Consider the following 25126-nt stretch of genomic DNA (forward strand, 5'->3'; position numbering starts at 1 on the left):
ACCAGGATGCCTACCTCAGATGCTGTGTTAGAGCAGAAAGCGTCGCTGTGGTGGGAGTTCCTTCCTCCCATTTGAGGTTGTTTGCCTGTGCCCATCCTCTCCCTTGGCCCCGTCGCTCATTGCTTGTGCTGACAGGCATCCGAGACCCTGGGGCCCGGGGAAACTGGAAGCAAAGTGTGATGCAAAGAGAGGAGCCCGTGCCTCGGTGAGAGAGAGGAGACAACGTTGCTTCCCTACAAACACAGGATGCAGGGATGGGATGGGTTTCCAGGGTGCGGATGGGCACAGCTCCCCTGGCAGCCTTCAGTTGTTCATGCCTGTGGTGCCACACTTCTGCCGTGCCACTCGTGCCCAGGGCGCTCGCTAGGTTTCATTAAGAGATTTACCAGTTGTCGGCAGAATCCCTTCACCCGGCAGCAAGACGGCATGCCCCCTCTCAGAGGGGAGCTGCCACGCGAGGCAGCGGGAGAGGTTGGGCTGGGCTGGGCTGGGCTGTAGCAGGACTTGGGTACCCACCTTCTGCCTCTTGGCCGTTGAAGATCCACCAGTTGTCAGGACCCTTTATAAGCCACGCCTGAGCAGCGGTGCTCGCCGTCACAGGGTGCACCGGGAAGGGGCTCTGCTTGGAGGGATGTTGGGGGGACCTGCTGCCTGCCAGACCCCCTCGCACGCTGCCCCCATTCCTGGGAACCTCCCCCCTGTTTTCCTGACTATGCTCCGATGTCCTGGGTAATGTGTTGTGCTTCACGCTTAGCCTAGGGCTCGTCCCTTTGGGCTGTCAGATCTGGGCATTCTGCGTCCTCGCATCGGAGAGGAGGTGCTGGTCGCACAGGAGAGGCGAAGGAGGGGAGCTGGTGGCAGGGCTGCTGGGTGGAGTGGTGTGTCCGGCTGGGAGCTGCTCCTCTCCTCGGGTCTGTAGCCAGCAGGGTCCAGGGCACGCCAGGCACAAGTGTCACAGGAGGGCGCTTTGTGTCCTCCCCTGCAGAGGGGAATGCTCTGGGTCAAGGCTCCCGCGACAGGCACAGCCTGAGCACACGCAGCAGAGGCTTTGTGTCCTGCTGCTGCAGGGAGAGAGGAGTCAGAAGCCGATGCGTCTCTCTCCTTGCAGGGGCAAGAGCTAATGACACTTAGCTACCCCTGCGGGAACTGCAGTTGTGCTTGGGAAGCCAAGGGAGGTGATGTGCCTGTGGCTTGTCCCGGGCTGTGTGGTCCGTGGCGGACCTGGAGCCAGATCTCCTGCCTGCTGGAGCAAAGCTTGCTCCCAGCTGATCCTTTCCAGTCTGGTGCTCTTTCTTCTTTTCCAGTTGTGCCTGCATTTGCTCCCCTAGCTATTGCGTGTCTGTGGGTTATGTGTCACTGAGATGGCTGGCATGTGACAGCAGTACAATCTCGTTTAATTCACTCTTCCTGGAAATGGTTTTGTCTGGAACGGGTCAACAGCTCATTGCCATGAGGTGCAAGTGGTATGATTTCACCATGAAAAAACACACTGAGTTTGGGCGTAGTCTTCTTGCTAGGTTTGGTGCTTTAGACCACGGTGAATTAAGAAAGGAAATCTTTTAAAGGACAAACTATGAAAAAGCAGCCTCTTGCTGAGGGACATGGTGGGAGGATCCAGGAGTAAAGCGGGGGGTGAAAGAAGAAAGATTTGGTAGGAGAACATCTAAACGCCTTTGTCTTAAAGGTCCAGTGCAAATGGGACCCAGGCAAGAGCAGCCATGCTCCCCGTGGCTTACCTCCCCAAACCAGGTAAGTTTCTTTTCTATGTTAATGACCCACCTCTCCTCATCTTTCTCTGTTCCTCCCTCACAGTGACCAAGCTGCAGGTGAGCAAGTCGAAGCGGAGCATCACTCTGGTGGAGAACCGCCCCATCCCCCTCAACTGCTCGGTGAAATCCCAGACCAGCCCCGACTCGCACTTTGCCGTGCTGTGGTATGTCCACAAGCCCTCTGATGCCGACGGCAAGCTCATCCTGAAGACCACCCACAGCTCTGCCTTTGAGTACGGCACCTACGCGGAGGAGGAGGGGCTGCGGGGCCGGCTGCAGTTCGAACGCTCGGCGTCGGGGGGGCTCTTCAGCCTGACAGTGCAGCGGGCGGAGGTCCGAGACAGCGGCAGCTACTACTGCCACGTGGAGGAGTGGCTGCTCAGCCCCAACCACGCCTGGTACAAGCTGGCGGAGGAGGTGTCGGGGCGGACGGAGGTCACCGTCAAGCAGCCAGGTACCACGTGCTGCGCCGGTGAGGTCCTCTTGGCATCAGCTCTTGCGCCCAGCTCGTGAGCTCGCCGAGCTTTTCTGGGGCAACAGGGATCCTCTGCTCTTCTTTCTGCTACAGCCTTTTCACCCTCTCCTTGTATCCTCATGCCTGCATGTCCCTGCACGAAGAGGGACGTTTTCCCTCTTTGGTGTGACCCTCCTCCATTTAGGCTGGGTTGGCGTGCATTTTAGTGTCCGTACATGAAGGTTGTCTGTCCCCCACAATCTAGAGGGCCACTGTATCCAGCCAGGTTTCTTTATCCTCAAGAGCATCATGTGGCAAGAGTGTCGACTAGCGACCTACTGAGGGAGAACCGGCGTGTGCCTGCCTGGGAAAGCATGTTCGTGTTTTGCATACAGTTTAATTTTACTCCGTGCCTGTATCCTGGCAGGCGCGGGGAACCTTGTCTCTTTTCCCTCTGTGCACATGAGATGCGAGTAACGAGTTTAATGAGGTGGGGAGCTGGCTGCCAGGAAAGGAGAAATCTGCTCTGCTGGTGGTTTCCGTGGCAGCAGACATCACTGGTAAAGGTGGGCTGATGGAGGAGCTAAAGATGGCCCCCACAAGCTGGGGACAGAGCCCTCATTTTGTGCAAAGGCGGGAGGCAGAGAGGCAAGCACCGTCTCTGAGAGCGGCCTGGACCCCATATGTGCTGCTGAGGCAGAGCATCACAAGGAAGCCTGCCTTGTCCCCGCTTGGTCCAGGTGCCTGTTCCTGGAGGATAAAATCCCTCAGGCAGGAGGGATGCACCTGGATAGCAGGGCTGCACTAGGATGCTTAATGCATTTTCTCAGTCTGGATTTGTCTGGCTAGACACAAGCTCTGTGGATGGGGGTACGAGAGGGTCCCTGGTGCAGCTTTGCCTGGTCACGCAGGTTGCACTGCAGGCCAGAGCATGCCGGTCCCAGCTCCTCGGTTCTGTCTGCGATGTCCTGAGATGGCTGTGGGGCGGTCAGGGATGGGGGAGCTGTGATCTGCCACCTCTTTTGCATCACCCACCTCTCTCTGGGAAGTACAGTGCCCGTCACTTGCTGCAGCGGCCGTACCAGGGAAGTCCAGAATGTGCCCCTGGAAAGAAGTCATGAAGGAATTAGGAGTGTATGACACGTCATTTCACATAAAGGAGCTGATTGCAGTCACCCCGCTAAGTATCAATGAAATTGTGGAGCAAAAGCCAGGGACATTCCCAAGGCAGCAAAACACCGTGTGTGACTTTGCCCTTGTGCCACTTCTCATTTTGCAGTGGTGGTTCCCTATAATCAGCTGTCCGTTCTCCGCCTTGCTTTTTTCCCTTTTCCTGCAGCAGGAGGGCTTACTGGTCGGGGTGTGACCGGGCTACTGCCCTGCCCCAGGAGGAGGATGAAAAAAGGTTGATGTGTGACCTCCCTTCACAAGGTGTCTGTGCACTTAGGACCCCACAGGTCCTACTGGGAGATTGTGGCTTTCCAGTTCCCTGTGCTGAATGGGGCGTTGTTGGTGGCTAGCCTGAGATTTTCAGAAGACCCTAAAAAACACAAGTCCTATTTTCTTTTCCTCCTCTTGTTTTTTTTTCCCATCGTTTTTTTTCCTCTCCTTCCTCATTTCTTTCATCACACCCCCAGGTTGTGGCCATGCGGGAAGGGCTTGTGGGGAGACAAAGGACCCTTGCAGCCCTTGGTCACCTTGGATTTCCAATGGCCTTTTCCCATAGATAACCGCCTGCAGGTGAACCAGACCCACAAGAATATCACGGTGCTGGAGAACCAGTGGGTGACCCTGGAGTGCCTGGTCAGCAGCCGGACCAGCCCCTCATCCCAGCTCTCGGTAGAGTGGTACGTCTGGCGGCCGGGCCACCCAGAGAAGGAGGTGGTGGCCCGGCTGAGCCGGCAGAGCACCCTGCGCTACGGGGACCTGGCAGCGCTGGGTGATCTGCGGAGCCGGCTGCACCTGGAGAGCCCGTCCCCGGGTCTCTACCTCCTCTCCATCCAAAACGCCACCGTGCGGGACAGTGGGGCCTATGACTGCCGCGTGGAGGAGTGGCTCCTCGACCCCAGCGACCGCTGGTACAAGCGGGCAGAGGACCTTTCTGGACTCACCACCCTCACTGTCAAGCAGCCAGGTAAGGAGGATCTTGTGCCAACAGCTTTGAGCAGCGCTTTGCCCTCTTGGACCGAATGCATGAGTCACCATTGTCTGTCATCGACAGCGCGTCCGGGCAGAGGGCAGGACTGCTGCGCTACAGACCATGTTGGTGCTTTCTTGCATGTCTTTTTGGGTGCACCCTTGCTTTTCTGGAAGGAGCATAGAGCAAGTCCTGCAAACACAGCTAGATGGGCTTGGGATTTTGTCACCACTGCATCTGCAAATTTAATTTTTTACAGCAGTTTTGGCAGATTCAGTAGGATAGGCTTCCGATTGTATTCACATTGTCATTGAGAATGAGCTGGGAGAACATATCTGTGCTTCCCAGGTGTGCGCCCCAGGGGCAAGGTCCTTGCATGAAGAGAGGGCAGCGGAGGAGGTCGAGACCCTTGCTGGTGTCCAGACCGTTTCTCACGCTGCTGCTCCCCGTTCTGGGGTGAAGCAGCAGATGCAGGGTGTGCAGCTCCAAGGGTTCGTCTGACGGCTGGGACGAGGGCTCAGGCTTCGAGGGCTCAGGCTTCTTGATGGGGCAGGAGTTGGCTATGAGGAGCCTGCCTCTATATGGACAAGGGGGTACTTACAGGCTTCCTGGCCACCCTCTTGCCGGTGATAGTGGTTCAGTCGGACCCTGCTGCCTGACACCACCGTTTTGGCCATGGCCAGACACAGGGAGGCAGGCATCAGGGATCGCCACATGGTTCTTTCCATGATCTAGCAGGGAAAAAAGTGGTACAGAAGTTCAAACCAGGGAGGAAACTGCAGTTACAAAGGATTGTGAGTAGAATAGAATAGAATAGAGTAGAGTAGAGTAGAGCAGAGCAGAGCAGAGTAGAATATTTCAGTTGGAATGATCATCTAGTGCAACTGCCTGACCAATTCAGGGCTGACCAAAAGCTAAAGCATGTTATTAAGGGCATTGTCCAAATGCCTCTTAAACACTGACAGGCTTGGGGCATCGGCCACCTCTTTAGGAAGCCTGTTCCAGTGTTTGACCACCTTATGGGTAAAAAAATGCTTCCTAATGTCCAGTCTAAACCTCCCCTGGTGCAGCTTTGAACCATTCCCACGTGTCCTATCACTGGCCACCAGGGAGAAGAGCTCAGCACCTCCCTCTCCACTTTCCCTCCTCAGGAAGGGAAGCTGTAGAGAGCGATGGGGTTGCCCCTCAGCCTCCTTTTCTCCAAACTAGACAAACCCAAAGTCCTTAGCCGCTCCTTATAGGACATGCCTTCCAGTCCTTTCACTAGCTTTGTTGCCCTCCTCTGGACACGTTCAAGGACCTTCACATCCTTCTTACATGGTGGAACTGCACACAGTACTCGAGATGAGGCCGCACCAGCGCTGAATACAGTGGGATGATCACCTCTTTTGACCGGCTGGTTATGCTGAGTTTGATGCACCCAGGATGCGGATTGCCCTCTTGGCTGCCAGGGCACGCTGGTGACTCGGATTGAGTCTGCTGTCGACCAGCACCCCCAGATCCCTTTCTGCAGGGCTGCTCTCCAGCCACTCCTCTCCCAATTTATACTTGTGCCTGGCATTACTGCCTCCTAGGTGCAGAATCCGGCATTTGGAATTGTTAAATTTCATGCCATTAATTAAAGCCCAATGCTCCAATCTATCTAGATGCCTCTGCAAGGCCTCTTATCCCTCAAGAGAGTCAATAGCACCTCCCAGTTTGGTATCATCAGCAAACTTGCTAATGGTGCATTCAACTCCTGCATCCAGATCTTTGATAAATGTATTAAACAGAACTGGCCCTAGAATTGAACCCTGAGGAACACCGCTGGTGACCGGTCGCCAGCCAGATGTAGCCCCATTCACTACAACCCTTTGAGTCCTGCCCTTCAGCCAATTCTTCACTTAGCGCAGCATGAAAACGCTTATCCCACAGTTGGACAGTTGGAAGGATGCTGTGAGGGACAGTATCAAAAGCCTTACTGAAATCCAGAAAAACTACATCCACTGCCTTCCTTTCATCCATTAGGTGGGTGACCTTATAATAGAAAGATATTAAATTAGTTAAACAGGACTTTCCCTTTGTGAACCCATGTTGAGCATGCCTGATGATTGCATCAATGCCTTTCAATAGTACCCAGTATAATCTTCTCCATAATTTTTCCAGGAACTGAGGTTAGACTAACAGGCCTGTAGTTTCCTGGGTCTTCCCTCATGTCCTTTATGTAGATTGGAATAACATTGGCTAGCCTCCAGTCAGCAGGGACCTCCTCTGACTTCCAAGGCCTTTGGATGATGATCGAGAGGGATCCTGCCATAATGTCTGCTAGCTCCTTCAGAACTCTGGGATGAGTTCCACCAGGCCCCATGGACTTGTGTACATTCAGCTGATACAGCTGGTCCCTTGCAATTTCGGTGTCCACAAATGGAAAGTCACTGTTCCCACACTTATGGTTCTCCGTCTCAGGGGACCAGGCAGCCCAAGATCTGTCAGTGTTATTAAAGACTGAGGCAAAAAAAGCCTTGAATGCCTCCACTTTTTCTTCATCCCTATTAGTCAGGTGACCATCTTCAACAACTATCAGTCCAGTGTTTTCTTTAGACCTCCTCTGGCTATTAACATACTTTAAAAAGCCCTTCTTGTTAGCTGACACAACACTGGCCAGTTTCAACTCTAACTGAGCTTTGGCCTTTTGTTTCTTCTCCCTGCATATATGAACCACAGCTCTGTAATCTTCCTGCGAAGCCTGACCTTGCTTCCAGGGATCATACAATTTCTTTTTCCTCTTGAGCTCCACGAGGAGTTCCCTGTTCAGCCAAGCTGCTTTTCTGCCCTGCTTGCTTGACTTATGACACAGTGGAATTGCCTGCTCCTCTGCTTCCAAAAGGTGGTTCTTAAAGACTGGTCAGCGCTCATAAAGCCTCAAAAACAGATTCCCAGGGTGCTCTGCTAGGTTTCGTCTGTTTTAACAACAGATAAGATGCAAGGACAATTTACCTTGGAAAATATGGATTCCCTAGTTTTTGAGGCATATGACTCAAGATTAAATGTCTGTCTTAAAGGCTGTAGGTCAAATAACAGTTACGGTTCGCAGTTGCTGGGTACTTTCCAGCATGTAAAGCAACCACTCTGCAAGTACTGCTGTGGTGCTTTATGCCTGCCCATTCCAGCGAGGTGTCAGCCTCGTAACTCTGCAACGGAGCTGGCAAAAGGGTAAGATTCTGGAAAGGTTTTAGGGGTCATTCCTGGCAGAGATTTGTACTGCGAAGGAGGAGCACTCTCAGGGGACAGCACAGCCCTTATCTGCTAGGTCCTGGCTTGGGAAACTTTGCTGGCCAAGTTGGCTTGAGCAGAAACCCCCCGCAGGCAATCCCTGTACCCTGCATGCCCGCACGGTTCCCTTGAGAGCGCTCAGAGGACTTGAAAATCAGTATGACAAGATGTGAACTGAACGCACTCATGTTGCCTGAAGAGCTCTGGCCTTAATGAAGATTTTCCTCATGGGACCATTTACAAAGTGTCAGGCAGATGCTATAATCAGAAGCGCCACTGGGCACAGCAGCCCTGCGGCTGATGAGAGCTGGGGGACAGCAGCCTCCTCCTCCAGGGACACCCAGGGTCTAGGCAAGGGAGGGCTTGCCCAGCTACCTTTGCTGGAGAAGAAAGCGCTTCTCTCTTTGGTGAGCTATTGGCTTGCCCTTCCTGCTCAGCTCCTGCATCGGAAAGGGCTTTTTAATCTTTAAATGAAAGTTTAGATCTGGACTGATTGTGATCCCTGGAGAATGCGTTCCCTGGCAAGATGACTAAACCAAATGTTAATTGCTCTTGAAGTCAGCCTTTAATCAACTCATCTTGGATTCTGGCCACTGTATCTCAGTTAGGTAAAAACATCTCTTTAGCCTTGCAGCAAGCACTAGAGAAAAAGAGTTTCGGAAGCGTCCTTGCTATGTCTGTGCTGAGGACGTCTCCATGGAGGAACCCCTTTCCTAAATAACTTCCCAAATTACTGGAAAAAATCCTCTCCTCTTCTGTCATACTGATTTTCAAGTCCTTTGCGCGCTCTCAAGGAAATAAAAAATAAGCATGGAGTGCAATGCTCTTTGCACCAGTAGCTGGGGAGTTAGTACATTGCTCCTCAGCGCATGCACCAAACCTCGGTATTTCCTGACATGTTCTTGTAGGGCGTCTGGATGAGCTGCAGCAGCTTTCTCCTCTCGCACGCACGCCGTTAGTTGGTGCGAGGGCCTGCGTGGGCAGGGTGGTAGCACGGCGCTCGCAGCCAGCTGCTGTTTGACCCTGCGCCAGGTGGTGTGTGGCGAGGGTGCTGCGCCTGCAGGGTTGACCACAGAGGCACCTGTGGGACTTGGCAGGCCGCGTCAAGCCTTTGGGTTTTGCTTGGATCGCGCCCAGCACTGAAGTCGTGACAGTCAGTTTGCGCCGGGGCAGGGTGGCTTTGATGATAGCGTTTTGCTCAGCGCTCACCTCTCCCCTTTTGTCACCTCAGATCCCACCTTGCAGGTGGACACGGCCACCGCCAACCTCACGGTGCAGGAGAAGGAGTCCTTCCCGCTGGACTGCAGCATCCTGTCCCGCTCCAGCCCCGAGTCCCACTTTGCAGTGACGTGGTACAACCTGCGGGCCAAAGAGGCGGGTGGCCGTGCAGAGGAGGAGGAGGAGGAGGAGGAGGAGGAGGAGAGGGAGGCAGTGCTAAGCGTGGGCCCCGACGCCGTCTTCAGCCCCGAGGCAGGTCGCTGGGAGGGCCGCCTGCGCTTCCAGAGGCTCTCGGCGGTGCTCTTCCGGCTCACGGTGCTGCAGGCCGGCGGTGCCGACACGGGCAACTACTCGTGCCGCGTGGAGGAGTGGCTGGCAGACCCCAACGGCGTGTGGTACCGGCTGGCAGAGGAGGAATCGGGAACAGTTGCTGTTCACGTGCAGGATGCAGGTGAGAAGAGGCGACAAGCCTCTTGGGGGCATGGCCCTGGCATCCCCCGCGTCTTTGGTTCAACCAAGATGAAAAGGCCAAGGAGCGAGTGGGACTGGTCTCGCCTGCACCGGTGCCAGTGCTTTTCCAATCGGCTCTTGGCTGGGCTTGCGCACCTGCGCTGCATTTAGCTCTGTGCTAGGGCTGCCCATCCCACAGCACTTAGTGCCTGGTGTGTCCCAGGTCAGTGGGGGCAGACTTTGACCCCCACTGGGGTTTAGTCTTTCCCTTTGGGAAACACCCTGGAAGTTGGCTTAGCTCTGCACGAGGGCACAGGCTGTGGCACAAGGGTCTCCTCCCAGTAACTGTTGAAGCCATTGGATGGATGTTGAAGCCATAGAGGCCCCAGAGATAGATGAGGTCATGACAGTTTTGTGGGCCCTTAAGGGAGATACCCTGGGGTGCTGCCTCTGTGTACCACCACTGAGGGAAATGATGCTTTGCAAGGCTCCCTGCTTTATAAGATATCTCAAAATTCACACCAGGGAGGACTCTCTCTAGCACTCATGAAACTCTTGGGGGGAATAAAGCCAAAACATGCCCTGCAATAGCTTTCTTTTGCTGCTCTGTTTACCAATGTTGGTATTTTTCTCAGAGCCTCACTTCCTGCACTGACACAGATTAATGAGCATCTGTTTTTTATGTTTTTGAAGAAATTTGTAGGCCATGCGTTGCATAGGAGCTGTGAAATGTGACCATCCTGTGTCTCTTTCCAGGCTCCACCCTGCAGTCTGTCATCTGCTCCAACGACGCCCTCTTCTACTTTGTGTTCTTCTACCCCTTCCCCATCTTTGGCATCTTGATCATCACCATCCTCCTGGTGCGGTTCAAGAGCCGAAACTCCAGCAAGAACTCAGAGGGCAAGAACGGGGTCCCCTTGCTGTGGATCAAAGAGCCTCACCTCAACTACTCTCCCACTTGCCTAGAGCCGCCGGTCCTCAGCATTCACCCGGGAACCATAGACTAAAGAGGCAGAGGCGCCTTGGGGGATGCGCAGAGAGAGAAAGCAGAAACACACCTGGAACGCTAAGGAACAGAGTGGGTTTTGTTGTTCTTGTTTCATTTGTTTCAGTGTCTGTGCTCTGGCGTGGCAGCTGAGCTCTGCGGAGCGCCCAGCCGGCAGGGACAGGAAGGTCCGAGGCTTTCTCCAGCGCCTGTGGGAACACACCCCATCACCCCAACAGACAGAGGGTCCCTGTGCTTGCTGTACATAGCGGATATTCCTCTCAGATTAATTTTGCTCCTGTCAGTTGCTGTCCTTTGGGCCGTTACTCTTTTGTTGTCTTTCTCTTTCGGTCACTCCAAGAACTGGGTAGGCTTCCCCCACCGTCCACACAGCGAGGAGTTCCCGGGGGGCTTTTGGTCCTGGGACGATCTCTTTGGAAGTAAATGTACATGTTTTCCAAAACAGACTGTGCTTTTCCTCCTCAGACTTGGTGAAGAAGGTCTCTTCCCAAGGCGCGCTGAGATAGCTCCTCCCTCTTCCAAAGCAGACAAAGCCAGGTCCACCTCCGGAGGGGGTTAGCTGGGCTATCAGGAGGTTCATCTCAAAGACTGGCTGTAGCCTCAGCATCTTCTTGCCTCCATCTTACTGGTCTCTCAGGAGGGGGCAGTTCACCTTTTGGGAGCGTTCCCCCGTCTTGGGGAGACGGAATATTCGGTGCGCTTGCAGTCAGGACAAAAGCAATTTAGTTTGTCTCCGGGAACTGAAGGGGGGGATGGAAGGAGGACACCTGAAAGCCCTGACTTTGTTGATAGCAAAGAGGGTCTTTGCACGGTCCAGCTTACCAGAGTCGTGCTCCTCCCTGGTGCCCATGCTGCCACCTGTGACGAGGCAGGACCCCTCTGTGCCCCAGTCGCCTGGGGACAGGTGGCTGGATCCAGTCTCTGAAGACTTCAACATGACCAAAGTAATGACTCTAGAAAGGGGGAAAGGGGAAGCTCCACGAGTTGGCTTCACGGCCCCTGGATGGTTCAGCCAAGGAGCCCAGTTGCAGCCGTGCCACGCAGTGGGGAGTTGCAATTAACCACCACGTGTCACGAGTTTCCCCGCGGCTTGCACTACTTGCACGAGCTTGGACAAGGCAAGGAGCCTGCACCGCATCGGCACCCTGGGGGCTTCCCTGTCCCCTTGGGCTGAGAGAAAGCTTCCCCTGCGTGTGTGCGTGCATCTGCCATGTTTTGTTCCTGGGGCTTTGGGAGGAGAAACCATTCCTCCGTAAGCTCCCCCTCCTGGCAAAGTCACCTGCTCTTGTCATAGGCAGTCGCTGTGGCAGGAAATGCTGTTCTTTCTGTGAAAGATATGGCTCTCGCGAACCAAACCAGGGCTCTCTCCGTGTGGGGCACCTGAGCTCCCGTACCCGTAATGCCAAGTACCCCTGCCCTGTCCTGTGGAGGAAACCGCCTCCTCCCCCGTACGCCTGAAGCGTTATGTCTGGCGGAAGAAAATGTTTGCCAAAAAATGGCCTTTTGTTGTCTTCCTTGATGTCTTCCTGGCAAATCTGGCCATTTATTTTTTGCAGCATGGCTGAAGCCAACCAGGGCGGATGGGCACAGCCGCAAGATCCCCCGCCTCGTGCGCGAGAGGTGCCATACCCACAGCCGCCGTCCTCTTCAGGAGGGTTGGACTGCTCTTTGTGAAGAGAAGGGGACCTCAGCAGATGCTCTGTAGCACTAGTCGGTTAGACCCTGATGCCTTGATGTTTCAGAGGTGGCGAAGCCTCGGGTGGGAGATCTGCACTGCGCATCCTCTCTCCTGGCTGGGAGAGGACCCACGTGGCCGCGGACCGTCTCGTGCCAGGGCGTTCGAAGTCAGCCACCCCTGCTCCTCCACCAGAACGGCACTGGTTTCTTCTTCCACTGGGAAGCCCAAATTTCACTTGTCCTGCAAAGTCTGCCTCCTCGAGACGTAACTGCTTACTGGCTCCAGCATAATATCACACTCCTATATATATATATATATACACACACACATATATATATGTATCGCACACCCACGCACTTGTCTTCCTTTTCTGGCTAAGGCATCTGCAAAGAGAGGAGTGGGATGAGAAGTGAATGGAAATGAAGAACCGAGGCGCAAAGAGCAGCACTGCAACCAGTGGGTATTGTTTCGTAAATGTAGTATCTCCTGTACATACTGCTCCCGAGCAGGAACTGCAACTCATTTCAGCTTTAAAGGAAAAAAGAGAAAATGAAGTTCTTTCTTGGGAGAGCACTGTGCTGTGTCCGAGCCACGCTCCTCTTCTCCAGCCTGTCTGCTGGCTGGACCAGGGCCCTCCTGTTCTGTGGCCCCGTCCCCCTGGCCAAAATGGGTCCCTTCCCAGCCCGGCAGTTCCTGCACCGAGCCCAGGCTTTCCCGGGAAGCGTCTCCCGCGGCAGTCCCTGAATGTACTTTGCCAGTGACGTTTCTCCGTTGGTCTGGCAGTGTGTTGCCCAGTCTCAAACTTCTCTCTGTTTTTATAAGGCAGACTCTTCCTGTAACGAGTTTTAACACGAAGCTTTTCAAACCACTCTCTCTGTTACGACTTTCTGTAATGAATCTGAGAAGAAAGAGAGATACCCTATCCATGCATGATGTGGAAAAATGTTTGGGATTTTTTTTTAAAAAAAAAAAAAAAAAAAAACTTTGTACTATGTTGCACTAAAACATGTTTTATACAACACACCTGAGAGCTGTAGTAAACTGTGTTGAAATTGTGATACCTATCGCTGCTGATTTTTGTCAGATTTGGGCTTTCATTATACCTTTATGCGCACTCCCTGCATAAAGGTGTGCTGAACTCCTAAGCCCGCTCCCTCTTTTAGGCAGCCTCTCCCTCTCCCACCACCCCTATTCCCTGATGCATTGACTCTCCTCCCGCCCGATAGCGCATCTCCTCTCTCTTGCAGACTGGAGCTTGCAGACACCTTGCACCCTCTGGCTCTTCATACTTCTCCCTCCCATCCCTTAATTCATCCCATAATAGAATATAACATTTAACAGGGCATGTCAGGTCTATTTATTGAGTGGGATACACCATTTTTGAAATTGCTCTGAAAATAGTAAGTAAGTACTTTGCTGTGTCATAGTTTGGATTTGAAGAAAAAACATTTTTTTAATAGAATTATCCATAGCAAATGTTAAGCAAATAATCTTTAATAACTTTGATGTAAGCAGAAGAATATAGTTCATTACAGCAGCTGCTTAAGTTGATGCAAAATGCAACCTTTTAATTCTCATGACCCACTTTCACCTTAAATAAGGGTTTGGTCAGTAGTCTTGAACTCCCCCATTAACTCAATTAGGGAAGTAGTGTGATACATTCTTACCCGTATAGCAAAAGTGCTATGAAACTGTGCAAAATGCACTGCTGCTGCAGCTGTCAGGTTGGGTTTGGGTTTTTTCCCACATTCATTTAAAACAAAAAAATAGCCTCTGCTAAAATAATTGTATGAGAAAACTCCATTGTCCCTGGACACAACTGGCTCTTTGCCCCCCCACCCCGGGGCAGGTTGTCTTGGGCTGTACCTAGGGAGCAAAGGTTTTGGCTTTACACATGCTCAGTACTAGAGGGCAAGTGGTGTCCCCGGCACTCCCCATCAGCAGTACAGGGCGGCGAACGTGGGCTAGCCATCATGGGTTTGCCAGGAGGCATCTCTGCCAGCCCATGTACGCTCCCTGCGGCCAGGCGTGCGTCCCTGATCCCCTCTGGCATGCTCGTATGGGCAGGACCCTGTTTTGGGGCAGCTTGTGTGGGTTTTGCTGCCTGTCCTGCTGCTGCAGCATCGCTAGCAACGCTGCAGCGGGTGCTCCTGCTCCCCTTGAGGACCAGACGCTGTGAGCCGCCATGCTGACAAGGAGGGATGTCTCAGGGCTCGGCCGCTCAAGGGAGAGACGCACCGTTGCGTGCTCCCATCAAACCCCCTTGTAACTGCTTTCCCCCGCCCACTGCCCACAAGCCCCAAGCTGCTAGCTCCAAAATGGCCTCCCTGCTGAAGCCAACACACGCAAACAGAAAAAGCGGGCCTGGCTCTGGCTTACGCTCACGTGCTCTAATCCAGCAGGTTTGCAAACCGAGTTTGCAAAACCTTGAGTGAGCGAGGGGCGGCAGGTGGGGTGAGCGCGCCCCTGGGGGGCCCTGCCGCCCCCCGCCTAGGCGATGCGGTACAAGTCCTTGGCCACCTGCTCCAGGCGGTCCCTGTACTCCAGCTGGGCGTAGAGGGAGGCGCTGACCCCCCGGAAGCCGTGCATGGCCCCCCACCAGCAGGCCGCAATGGTGGCGGTGGAGTCACTGTCGCCCCCGTGGAAGAAAGCCCGGTGAGCCAGCTCTGCCCAGGAGTCCCCTGCGCCCAGCAGTGCGTCGTAAGCGATCATGGGGGCGTCGTGCCCGCTGCTGCCCCCCCAGCCGTCGTAGCTGAGGGAGGCGTAGAACGAGTCTCTCTCTTCCACGCCGTACTTGGGGGGGAAGGTGGGCGGCGAGACCCCGTCTGATATGCCTCTCTCTGCCAGGTATTTTTCCCATTGCTCTTCAAAGTAATGCCTGCAAAACAGGAGACAAGATGGAGGGGCTGTCAGAGACGTCCCACGGCAGAAGCATTTACCTGAGGTCCCCACAGGCGCTCTGGGCGCCAGCTGAAAACATGCCACGTCAAGAGCCTGGAGCGATGGCGCGGGAAAATGGTAGGTGTCCCCCGTTTGTCAAACTAGGGGCATGATTTACAGTAAGAGGCACAAGGACGTGTTTCAGTGAGTTAGACTTCCCCTCCCTCCAGCCACATGGGAGAAGGCAGCCCAGCACCTGCTGCTGTCGCGCTGCACAGGATTCAAAGGCTCAGAGCGAGAACTGAGTCATCCTCCCAGATTCAGAGTACCTCCACCCCTGACCGTGCGGGTGCCCCTGCGCACAGAGCCACACTGAACCTGCAGCCAGATTTGGTTATGACTTTCAAACTGAGCTCAGCCCTAAGCCTGGTGCCATTCCCCAGCCTTGCTTCCCATCTTTCATCAGATCACGGTTGCTTGAGATGACAAGTCTAGCTACCTCATACTGGATCCAAAAAATGTCACAACTACACAACCCAAACACAATCTCACTTTTTTTTTTTTTAAAGTAAGTTAGAGGTATTTTTCCCCTGGGCGACTTCAGAGACTTTCTGAATCGATTTGATCCCACGGCAGGCACGTGCTGCTCTAGTTTACCATAATGTGATTACTGAAGCTTAAGTATAAACAGAGCTCGCCCTCTCGTACGTGAGGTTTAATTTTAACAAAACCCGGTGCTGGGAGCGCAGCTCACCATTGCCCCATGTTCTCCTCCACAAAGAAGCCGGTGTCCCGCACGTAGGCTTTCGCCCGCGGCAGCACCTCCAGCAGCCTCTTCCCCCAGGCCGAGGGGGGCACGCTGTTCACCGCGAAAGCCGTGAAAAGGGCCGAAGCCAGGGACCCCAGGTAGCCGGTGGGATGGTGGTGAGTCATTCGGCCGCTCTCGATGCTGACTTGCACCAGCGTGTCCAGCTCAGCGGGGTGGCGGAAACGCAGCCCGATGCACATGGAGCGCATGGCGGCCCCGCAGCCTCCCGCCCAGGGGCTGAACGGCATCCTCCAGCCATCCGGCTGCCCCGGATCCAGCTTCAGTGCGTTTTCCTTACACATGGTACCTGGACAGGAGCAAAAGGAAAGGAAAGAAAGAAACAGAAACACCCATCAGTAGGCGACAGGGTCACATAGCTCAGGAACCGAGGGAAGACAGGCAGCGTAGCAGGGAAGGAAGCATTACTCTCTGTGAGGGATTCAGGCTTCCCTGTAAAAACATCAGTTGTCTGCTCACATACGTTTCTTGCCTTAAATTGCCAGTGCATCCTGCATATTCCCAAGCAGGCCTGATAATTCCTGTTTGTGAAAATAATTTAAAAGTCCAGGGGAGTAAAAAACATTCCACTGCTGATTTATGTAATTTACATTGTTTATATTTATATTTAATGTTATGTATTTAATAACTTATCTATAAAACAAATAACTTATCTATAAAACATATATACTATATATATTAGGTATATTATGTACACATATCTCTAGATATCTAAATAGACATATATAAATCTAAAGGAGGTTTGGAGGGCCATCAGATCACATCGATCCCTGATCCAAGGCATGCCTAAGTACCTCTGTGTTTTTTTCCTGACAGTTATTTAGCCTCTTTACAGAACCCTTTAAAGACAGTGACCCCACATGCTCCCCAGGAATCTTTCCCATTGCCTCGCTGATATGAAATGTTTTCCACATCTCCCTTGCTGCAGTTTAAGTTGTCAGAAAGCGATGAATGTAGTATCTCCCTCACCACAACATGGTCTGCATAACTGGCTCTACTGAACTCCTCTTCAATAAGCTGAAGAGCAACTGTACTAGGTCAGACCAAAGGTTTGTCCAGCCCACTAGCTCGTCTCCAAACACAGCCACTAACAGGTAACTACAGAAAGACTAGAAAAAATGAGGCAAGTACAATGTTTTCACCAAGAAGACCCACCTGGCTTCCAGCAGACAGAGGAGCACAGCCTGCTTGAGTCAGAAGATGGATCCAAAATGCTGTGTTCAATAACCCCCAGTGGACCTAGCCAGCATGAACTGGTCTCCTTAGCTTGAACCCATGCATGCCTTCAGACTCCTTTAACATCCCATGGTAATCAGAGCCACGATTTTGTTATGCAGAACATTTCCTTTTGTTTTAAACTGACATTTGACAATTTCCTTAAATTCCCCTCCAGTTCTTACATTACAAGAAATAACGACTTGTCATGCTCCACGCTATTCAGGACTGTACATACTTTGTCCCTCTTCCTCAGTTTTCTCCTGCTCCGAGCTGACACCCTAGTCCCATTTTGCCTCTCTTTTGGTCGAAGCCACACCGTAACTCCTCCTTGCCCACCTCCATCTCTTTCATAGTTCTGCTATTTACTTTTTAAAGAAATGGCTCTGCTTCTTCCAATGCTGCTTCTTCAGAAACTCCTTAGTCCAGCACATTCATAGGATAAAGCCATCTGCACAAACACATCCAAATTTCAGAGCCCAGCCAGCTTCCCCAGCCAAGACCGTGAAACACGTTTTGAGAGCTAAGCCCAAATGCTCATGTGCAAGGAAGAGGAAACAGGTTTGAAACATTAAATTATCTTTGATTCTCTTCTACCTTGCCTTTTTCTCCTAGTCTTCTCTTCTGGCCAAATCTTAAATACTTCTTTTCCAGCAGAAAGGTAAATCAAGGGCAGGTTTCAAGCAGCTTCATTTAAGTGTTAAGGTGTTGGACAATGGCAAAAGTAGACTCAAAAGACTAGTCTCCTAACCACAGCGTGCCTAGTCCTCTCTCAGACGCATACGGTAACAGCAGCAGTTGACATGCTCACGCACCCAAAATTAGACCGTTGCTCCTATACTTTGCTGCCTAACCAGAACAGGTAGCCGATACACCTGCAGGTGCTCTGTTACTTTGACAGTCAAACTAAGTAGAACAGAGTAGCAAGGAAGGAGCCTGGTCTAGAAACTTCACGACTCTACAATTCAGTCAATTTGGTGCAATTTGATCAGCATGATCTGGGAGCTTGCTAATCACAGCTAGGTACCAAACTAAGTACTCTGCAGAGCTGTTCACATCTGCACTTTCATGTATACGCTTGGCAGTAGGATTTGGTACATGGCAGTCTGTTTTACCTGCACACAGTATTTACAGCACCCTTGTAACCAAAATACCTCCACATCCAAGCACAGCTTTAAGATTGACTTCTGGACATGTGCTAAAAATAAATAATGGCTGGCTGCTGTCAGGAATAAGGTCACGTGGATCGTTTTATAGTTCTGGTCTGTGTCTTTAGCCTATTAGATGTCAGATATTAGACGTAAGTCGTAGGCTTAGTAGATCAGTGCAGGATACAGCCCTCTGTGCAGTGTGAACAGGTGGACCAGCTCCCCGTGAACGGTTGTCTCAAACTGAAAAAGCAGCTAGTCCTGTGGCTGTTGGGCTATTCACCCCGCAAGCCTGTCAACTGAAATCAACTTTGAGAATGGAAACGGCCTATGCAAGTCTCTCTCATAGTAAAAAACAGGTTGCCGACCAGGGCAGCCCACAACCAGTCAGGCCACTTCAGCTCTCGTGAATTCCCCACAGCACGACCCCGGCAGACCTGCTATTTCACCAGCCTCATCCATGCCCGCTGTGCCGGCACACCAGCCTCTCGCACGACGCCACCGTCACACCCTTCCCAGTAGAGACCTGCTGGTTTCGCAGTGCCACACGGCCAGCCAACCCCTGGAACAGTCCAGATGTTCCTTACACATCCTTCTTCCCAGTGATTTACAATTGCGGGGGCCGTGTTTCTCTGCTGGAAGAAGCAGTAGGCAGAGCGTTTGGTGTGGGTAGCACCGGGCTCTGCGGGGACTGATCGCCAGCAACCTCTAACTGAACTGCCGAGAGTTTGTTTTTGTTATGTCTCAAAGTGGGAACGTGTTCGGGCCTCTAAATCTGCTTCTCATGTAGTTTATTAATTCAGTGCTGGCTGCTATGTATCAAAACCGTTAAGAGGGAGATCAATATAATTTCCAACTTTATGATGATTAACAGAAAATTGAGGCATTTTTTCAAATATCTAACTATACTAAGCATTGCACTTACGACCTATAAGAGGACATTAAAAAGAACCTGTCAAACAAAGCCACGTTTTTAAAAAGCTGTGCCGACCCTATTTGTATGTTCCTGGTAAAACAGACCTTCTGCCAGGAAGACAAGGGGAAAGGGAGAGAGCAAAGGGACTAGGGTAGCTGAAAATCACAATCTGTATAACAAAAGCAAAACAAACTCTGTAATCTTGCTGGAACTGTGAGAAAGACATTTCTTCAGGACATGTGTGGGCAAGTTGAAAGCAGGCAACTCAGTCCTTGATAAAAAGTGAGATTGTTCTTGCATTAACTGTAGTCAAAAGAAAATGAGGAAGATGGCAAGGTTTAACCTGTAAGGAAAGACCAGTTATTTTGCAATAACAATTTACTTGCAGCTTTAAACCTGTGTGTATTACCTTTGGAGATGACTAGTGATAACCTGCAAATGAAAAAAATTGTGTAAAACAAAGCAGTATACAACAGCTAAGACTCTTGTGATTTATGAAGTATTACAAGTATTATCCTCATGCTTTTAAACAGTTAAAATATTAAAACATTTGAAAGCTGATTTAGGAAGACTAAGCTGAAATCACGTTGTCAGGCCTTTTTTTTAAAAACAGATTTAGGAAAAAAAATGCTGTAGGATTTTTTGAATCAGGAAATTCTGTTTTGGAAATCCACCAAAGCCTGGTTAGGAATCCTTTGTACTAACAAAGAAACTAGAAGTAACCTGAGGAGAGTACTGGTCTAAGAAAAGAAGAAATACAAGCAAAAAGCAGTGTGTGAAGAACGCCAACCTGAAAAAGTTTCAAGTACAACTGGACACTATGTGCGGAATAGGCTTCCATTCAAATTATATAGACTCTTCATGAGCACAGACAGTAACAGTTGTTTGGGATCTGTCAATACATGTTAAAAAGGTGAATTAAAACAACCACATAGTTGTAAATGATTCCACAGCGAGAGGACTTGGACCGAAAGACACTGAGTGACAGGCAACAGTTTTGAAGCAGAAAGTTTCCTGGAGAGCTGCAAAGGCAGGTATAGTTGTACCATGAAAAAAGAAATACGGCCATGCTTGTGCCACTTAATTCACTGGCTTCGTTATCTGCAAAGAACAATGAATCTGGGGCTGTGGCACATCACAAAGAGCAATAATGGATGTATTCAATAATGCCACTGAATTATGACAGTGAGTTCTCTCCTGGGGCTGCATACTTGAGGGACCCTGCTGTCGCTGTCTGGTGACTCATAATGTTGTGGGAATCCCTTTGTTACTGCAAGTTTTGGTTTTCAGGTCTGGACTCCCTTGCGTGGGCGAGCAATGTGACTTTCCCCCACTGTTCTGGGGAATCTCTTCTCTCTTGGGGCAACTTTCCATTCTCAGCCTTGAGGGCTGCAGTTCCCCCGTGAGCACTTACTTTGGCCAGAAGAGCATCACCTTGGGTTATGTTCTCAGTTAAAATCCATCTACTCTGAACTGCCGAAAGAAGTTATTGACATGCAACTTCTAGCATTAGGATTTATCAATACGGGATGAAGACTCCAGACTGCAGACAGCTTTTCAGGATATGGATTAGGTATTCCCTTTGGTAGTACGTCAGTGGGCATTAAACTGTTAAGTGTCAGGATTTAAGCTCTCAGAGCTGAGCACCTTTCCTGTGGCTGCAGCAGGAGCACTCCAGAACACTGTTGCAAGAACACTCCCAACAGACTTCCATTTTTTCCAATGTTACTTTCCCCTCTTCCCCCAAAATTTTACGAGGTTAGCTGCCCATGGACCCACTAAAGAAGTTGCATTTCTTTGTTTAGCTAGATAACCTGACCTTTCCTTGTCACTCCGATTAGTGTCCATAGCAAATTTACTTTAAAATCCTTCACTTCCAAATGGGAACTGCTTTTGGGCATATTGCAGCTCAGTTACTCACAGAAGGACTGCAGCTGGTGTGCTATTATCCTTAGCCATTAATTACTAACATTTAAATTTTAGGTTCTTCTCCTTTTCATCTCAGGTTTTAGTCACCAAGCATAGATATCGGAAGCAAAAATAGCTTCCAGGTGCTGTCTCACTGCCAGCTGTGGTTAGTCCACCTTGGCAGACCTCATCAGCTGGGGGAACTACAAGATGCTCCTTTGCCAAAACAGCAGTGAGTCTCTCGGAAGTTTAACCTGCCAACTCCTGCCATCCTGGCAAGCATTGTTACCCCTTCCTAAATATTCTATTAATTAGGCTACTCCAACAACTGAGACTATCTGCATTAAAGAATACTGATAGTTTAGTTCTTTACACAAGGGTAGGAGGTCACTGTGAAAAGGTAAGCAGAATAAATTCCTGCTCGAGTTTCCAACCTTGGAAACGCACAGCTCTGCAACACTTCTGTTCAGCGACCCTAAGACAGCAATGCAGGATTTGGCCTTTCTCATATTTAATGTCAAGCCAGAGCATTCTGGATATTTTCTGGCCGCTCCAAATAGGCATGTCTAGGCAATTTCTTTTCGATGTATAAACTTTGCACGTGATTGCTGAATTTGAGTGTTTCCTGGATACTTCACGCTGCCTGCTCCAGTCAAATTAGAGGCCCAGCCTCAGTAGCTCCAATTTAAGTTTAATTCAAGCACCCAGAAGAGGCAGGGCCATTAGCACAGAGAGAGATGGGATCCTCGGGGAAGAGTTGGGTCAGCAGGCCTGGTGAACTAGGAACTACGGGAATATGTTGCATATGGTTTGGCTACTGCAGCCTGTCAAGGCGCCCTTCCTGAATACTGCCACACGCTCCCAGTCCCTGCTGCCTGTGACCCAAACTCGGCGCCATTTTGTCTATGCAGAGAGAAGAGAGATGATGGAAGTACAGGGTTCAGAAAAGGCAGTTGTGGCCTGACTGTCCTGGCACAGAAATTAGACATGCAGAGCTAGCCAAAAGTAGACTTTGGGTTTAATAAATTTAATTATTCCAAGCAAGGATCTTTGTACCTTTAAATGTATTTTATGTGTAATTCATTGCATTTATTACAAGAAGTTCCATATTAATTCTCTGCTTAAATGTGTTGCTTTAACACAGCATCTCCCTAACACAGCATCTGTGTTATTATACAACACTATACATGGTTGAATTTGTATTTTTCATCCATTGAGTTTAGGAAAAGACACATCCCCAGCACAAAAGCCAGCATCCTTCCCCTGAGTTCAAGGCCAGGCCTCAAACACGCCTGTAAGAATGTTTTATAAATGTGGGCAAAACAGTATCTTTTTCATCTAGTTCAGAGAAGCCCAAACCACTTCAGCTTGCCTTATTCTATTCTCTTTAATTCATCCTGAAACAGGTACTGAGTGTGGAAAACTTTTGCCTTTACATGAAATATGATTAACGCTATAAACAGCCAAAAGCAGAGCCAGAGCCAGCCTCAGCTCCAAGCTGCAGGAAAGGGAGAGATGTTAGCGAGAGGACAGCCCTGCCCAGACAGCATTTATAGAGGGGTTACCTGGAGCTCTGTCCTTCATGTCATTCATGCACTCCTTGTAGTTCTTTGCAATCAGGGAATAGAGATGCTCTAAACTTGGGTTTTTCCCGGCAGCTACCAGAGCTTCGGCCGTGGCCAAGTGCATCACTGTATCATCGCTGACTTTCCAACCTTGGATGCTGAGGTTGCTGAGTCCTCCCATCTCCGCCAGCTCCTTGTGGATGGCTGGGCCACTCTGCAGGAACTCCCACTTCCCGTTGTAATAGCCCAGTGTGTCACCAACTGCGCCCAGCACCATCGACGCCACATAGTTTTCCATCGCCTTAGGACACAATTTTTGCCCCAGGACTGCTTCAATGCAGAAAACACTATGAAAAAAAAGAGAGGGAAATCGAAAATAAAATCTTTCCCAGTTCAGTACGAGCCTCTACTGCTAAGCTCCAGCAGGCTGGATTCCCATCCTACCACCAATGTATCAGAGGATATATTCCTTCAAAGCATGTGCTTCCCTGCAGGCCTCCGGCCGCATGCAACCACCAGTAAGTGTGTGGCAGCTCCCGGGCAGCCCAGCCCTGGGCCAAGGGTGGCCGGCCACATCCTCCCGGGGCAGCGGCAGCAGCCCAGGATGATCATAGAATCACAGAATCATAAAGGTTGGAAAAGACCTCTAAGATCATCGTGTCCAACCGTCAACCCAACACACCATGCCCACTACACCATGTCCCTAAGTGCCTCATCTACACGTCTTTTAAATACCTCCAGGGTCGGTGACTCCACCACTTCCCTGGGCAGCCTGTTCCAAGACTTGACCGCTCTTTCAGTAAAGAAATTTCTCCTAATGTCCAATCTAAACCTCTCTTGGCGCAATGCTGCGTGTTGTAGCCAGGTCAAAGACCAAAAAGCAGCGGCGGCACTGCAGGAACGTGTGCGGCTTTTGTGACCATACCCATGTTCACCACTTTTTTGAGTGCAGCCCACAACAGGAGCAAGGAGGTCAGATGAGCTCCCAGCGGCTTTCCTACCCTGGGGATAACGAGGCAGAGCTCGTCCGTCTGAGCAGGGCCTGGCAGAGGCGATAGGCACAGGGCTCTGGGCAATGCCTGGCCTCGCTCCACAGGCCGGCTGCAACAGCGGGCGCTGGTACAGGCAGAGCTGGCTGTCCCAGCGGGTACTGCCAGCCATGCCTCCCCCCCACGCTCCTCCTCCAGGGTTTGCTGCGCCTCACGGCGAGGCCCTTTCGCTCGGGAGAAGCGGAGGCAGGGAAGGACGGCAGCGCCGGCCGAGCCGGGGGCAGGCGGCCTCTTGCCGGCCCCGGCGGGTACTTACGCAGCCAGCTCTGCGAGCAGGGCCCGGCGGGGCCTGCCCGCCCTCGGGAGCGGCAGGCGGCTCCCCGGGAACATCCGGCGCGGCGGGGCGTCCGCAGGCCTCGGCGGCCGGTGCCTGCCCGAGGCGCCTCCGCCCGGCCCTCCCCCTCCGCGGCCTCCCGGGGCGGCGCGACCGGCCCGGCGGCGGACGAGGCCCCTCCTTCCCAGCCGGCGCCGGCGGAGCCCCTGCCGCCGCCGGGCCCGGGGGTGTCGCTCCCAGAGGAGCCCGGCACGTCCCTCGGCGGGCTCCGGCTCTCCTCCGCGCCCAGGCTCGCTGCCGCCTTGTCAGGGCCGCGCCGTCCCCGGCGCAGGCGGAGGGTTTGGTTCCCGGCCGCAGGGCCGGGAGCTGGGGAACGAGAGCGGCGTTTTCTTTCATTTTCGGGATTGTCTCTTTCCTGACGCGCCTTCAGAGGCACAACAGTCAACTCGGAAACGAAGCTGCCACAGGGAAATGAAGTCACCGCATGGAAATGAAATGTTTCATTTTAAAAAAAAAAAAGTAAAAATGAAAGGCGCTTTCAGCCTTTCCCCTGCTTTTTCTATTGAAACTGTTCACTGGTTTCATGAGCAGCCCCCGTCCTCCTGGCTGAGTCCCAGCCGGGGGCAGCCACCTCCTGTGCGTGGGGGCACGGGCGGTCTGTGGGCCCCGCTCAGGGGCTGTGCCGGGGGAGACCTGGGGGGGCGTGCGCCCATGCTTTTCCAGCCTTGGTATCTCTTTCCCCAGCCTTTTTCAGCATCCATTCACTGCAGCCTGAGCGGAGCCTCCAGCTGCTACCGGGAGTCCTGTGCCTGCCCCATCCCCTGGTGTTTCGGGGGACTGCTCTCCCCACGGTCCCCAGCATGGCCCAGCTCAGCCCCAGGGTGACCCCAGCCTCCTCCAAACCAGGGCTAGTCTTTGCTACGTCCAGTGGTGCTGCTTTACATTGCGTCTCGAGGCGCTTGATGAGGCCGTTGCCTTGCTTTATCCTTTATTTTTAACGGTGGTGGTGGTTAGGTGGCTGAGGGCATCTAGTAATGGGCAGGGAAGAGACAGTGGCAGAAAGTAGGAGCAAAAAACAGGATTGAGCATGGCTCAGGCTGTGTTTTGTGGAGGCCAAACCTTTTTACCGACCGGCGGTCACTTGACGTGCCACACACCAGATCTCCAGAGCCCCGGTTCACTCCAGAAGGTACCAGCACCTCTTACACGAAGGGAAAAAAAAATCCCCCCGTGCCTATGAGAGAAAGCGGTGGTAGTTTTTGAGCTGCAGCCCTGGGGGATTTCAGGGCAATCATGAATGTAGCGCTGGGTCAGAGCAGAGTCCCTGGGGAATTTGGGGGCAAGTGAGAGCGGGGGGCTGGAGCGGGGCCCTGGGGGATTT

At 52.0% G+C, this 25126-nt stretch overlaps 2 protein-coding genes across 2 annotated transcripts in view; one reads left to right on the forward strand and one right to left on the reverse strand.

Moving 5' to 3' along the window:
• IGSF3 (immunoglobulin superfamily member 3) overlaps positions 1-13022 on the forward strand; it is a 101540-nt gene extending 88518 nt beyond the window's left edge. The window contains exons 7-10 of the mRNA XM_075170006.1: positions 1813-2223; positions 3950-4357; positions 8844-9281; positions 10037-13022. Coding sequence (XP_075026107.1) covers positions 1813-2223; positions 3950-4357; positions 8844-9281; positions 10037-10287 — 1508 coding nt within the window. The 3' untranslated portion in view covers positions 10288-13022. The remainder of the gene's footprint in view (positions 1-1812; positions 2224-3949; positions 4358-8843; positions 9282-10036) is intronic.
• Positions 13023-13293: 271 nt separating this feature from the next.
• ADPRH (ADP-ribosylarginine hydrolase) lies at positions 13294-24156 on the reverse strand. The gene is given in 5 exon segments (XM_075169993.1): positions 13294-14842; positions 15599-15959; positions 22423-22769; positions 23728-23855; positions 23857-24156. Coding segments are annotated over 5 exon segments (1509 nt in total). The 5' UTR covers positions 24142-24156; the 3' UTR covers positions 13294-14454.
• Positions 24157-25126: the final 970 nt, after the last annotated feature.

Source organism: Calonectris borealis, chromosome 1 (genome assembly GCF_964195595.1).
Source record: "Calonectris borealis chromosome 1, bCalBor7.hap1.2, whole genome shotgun sequence".
NCBI lineage: Eukaryota > Metazoa > Chordata > Aves > Procellariiformes > Procellariidae > Calonectris > Calonectris borealis.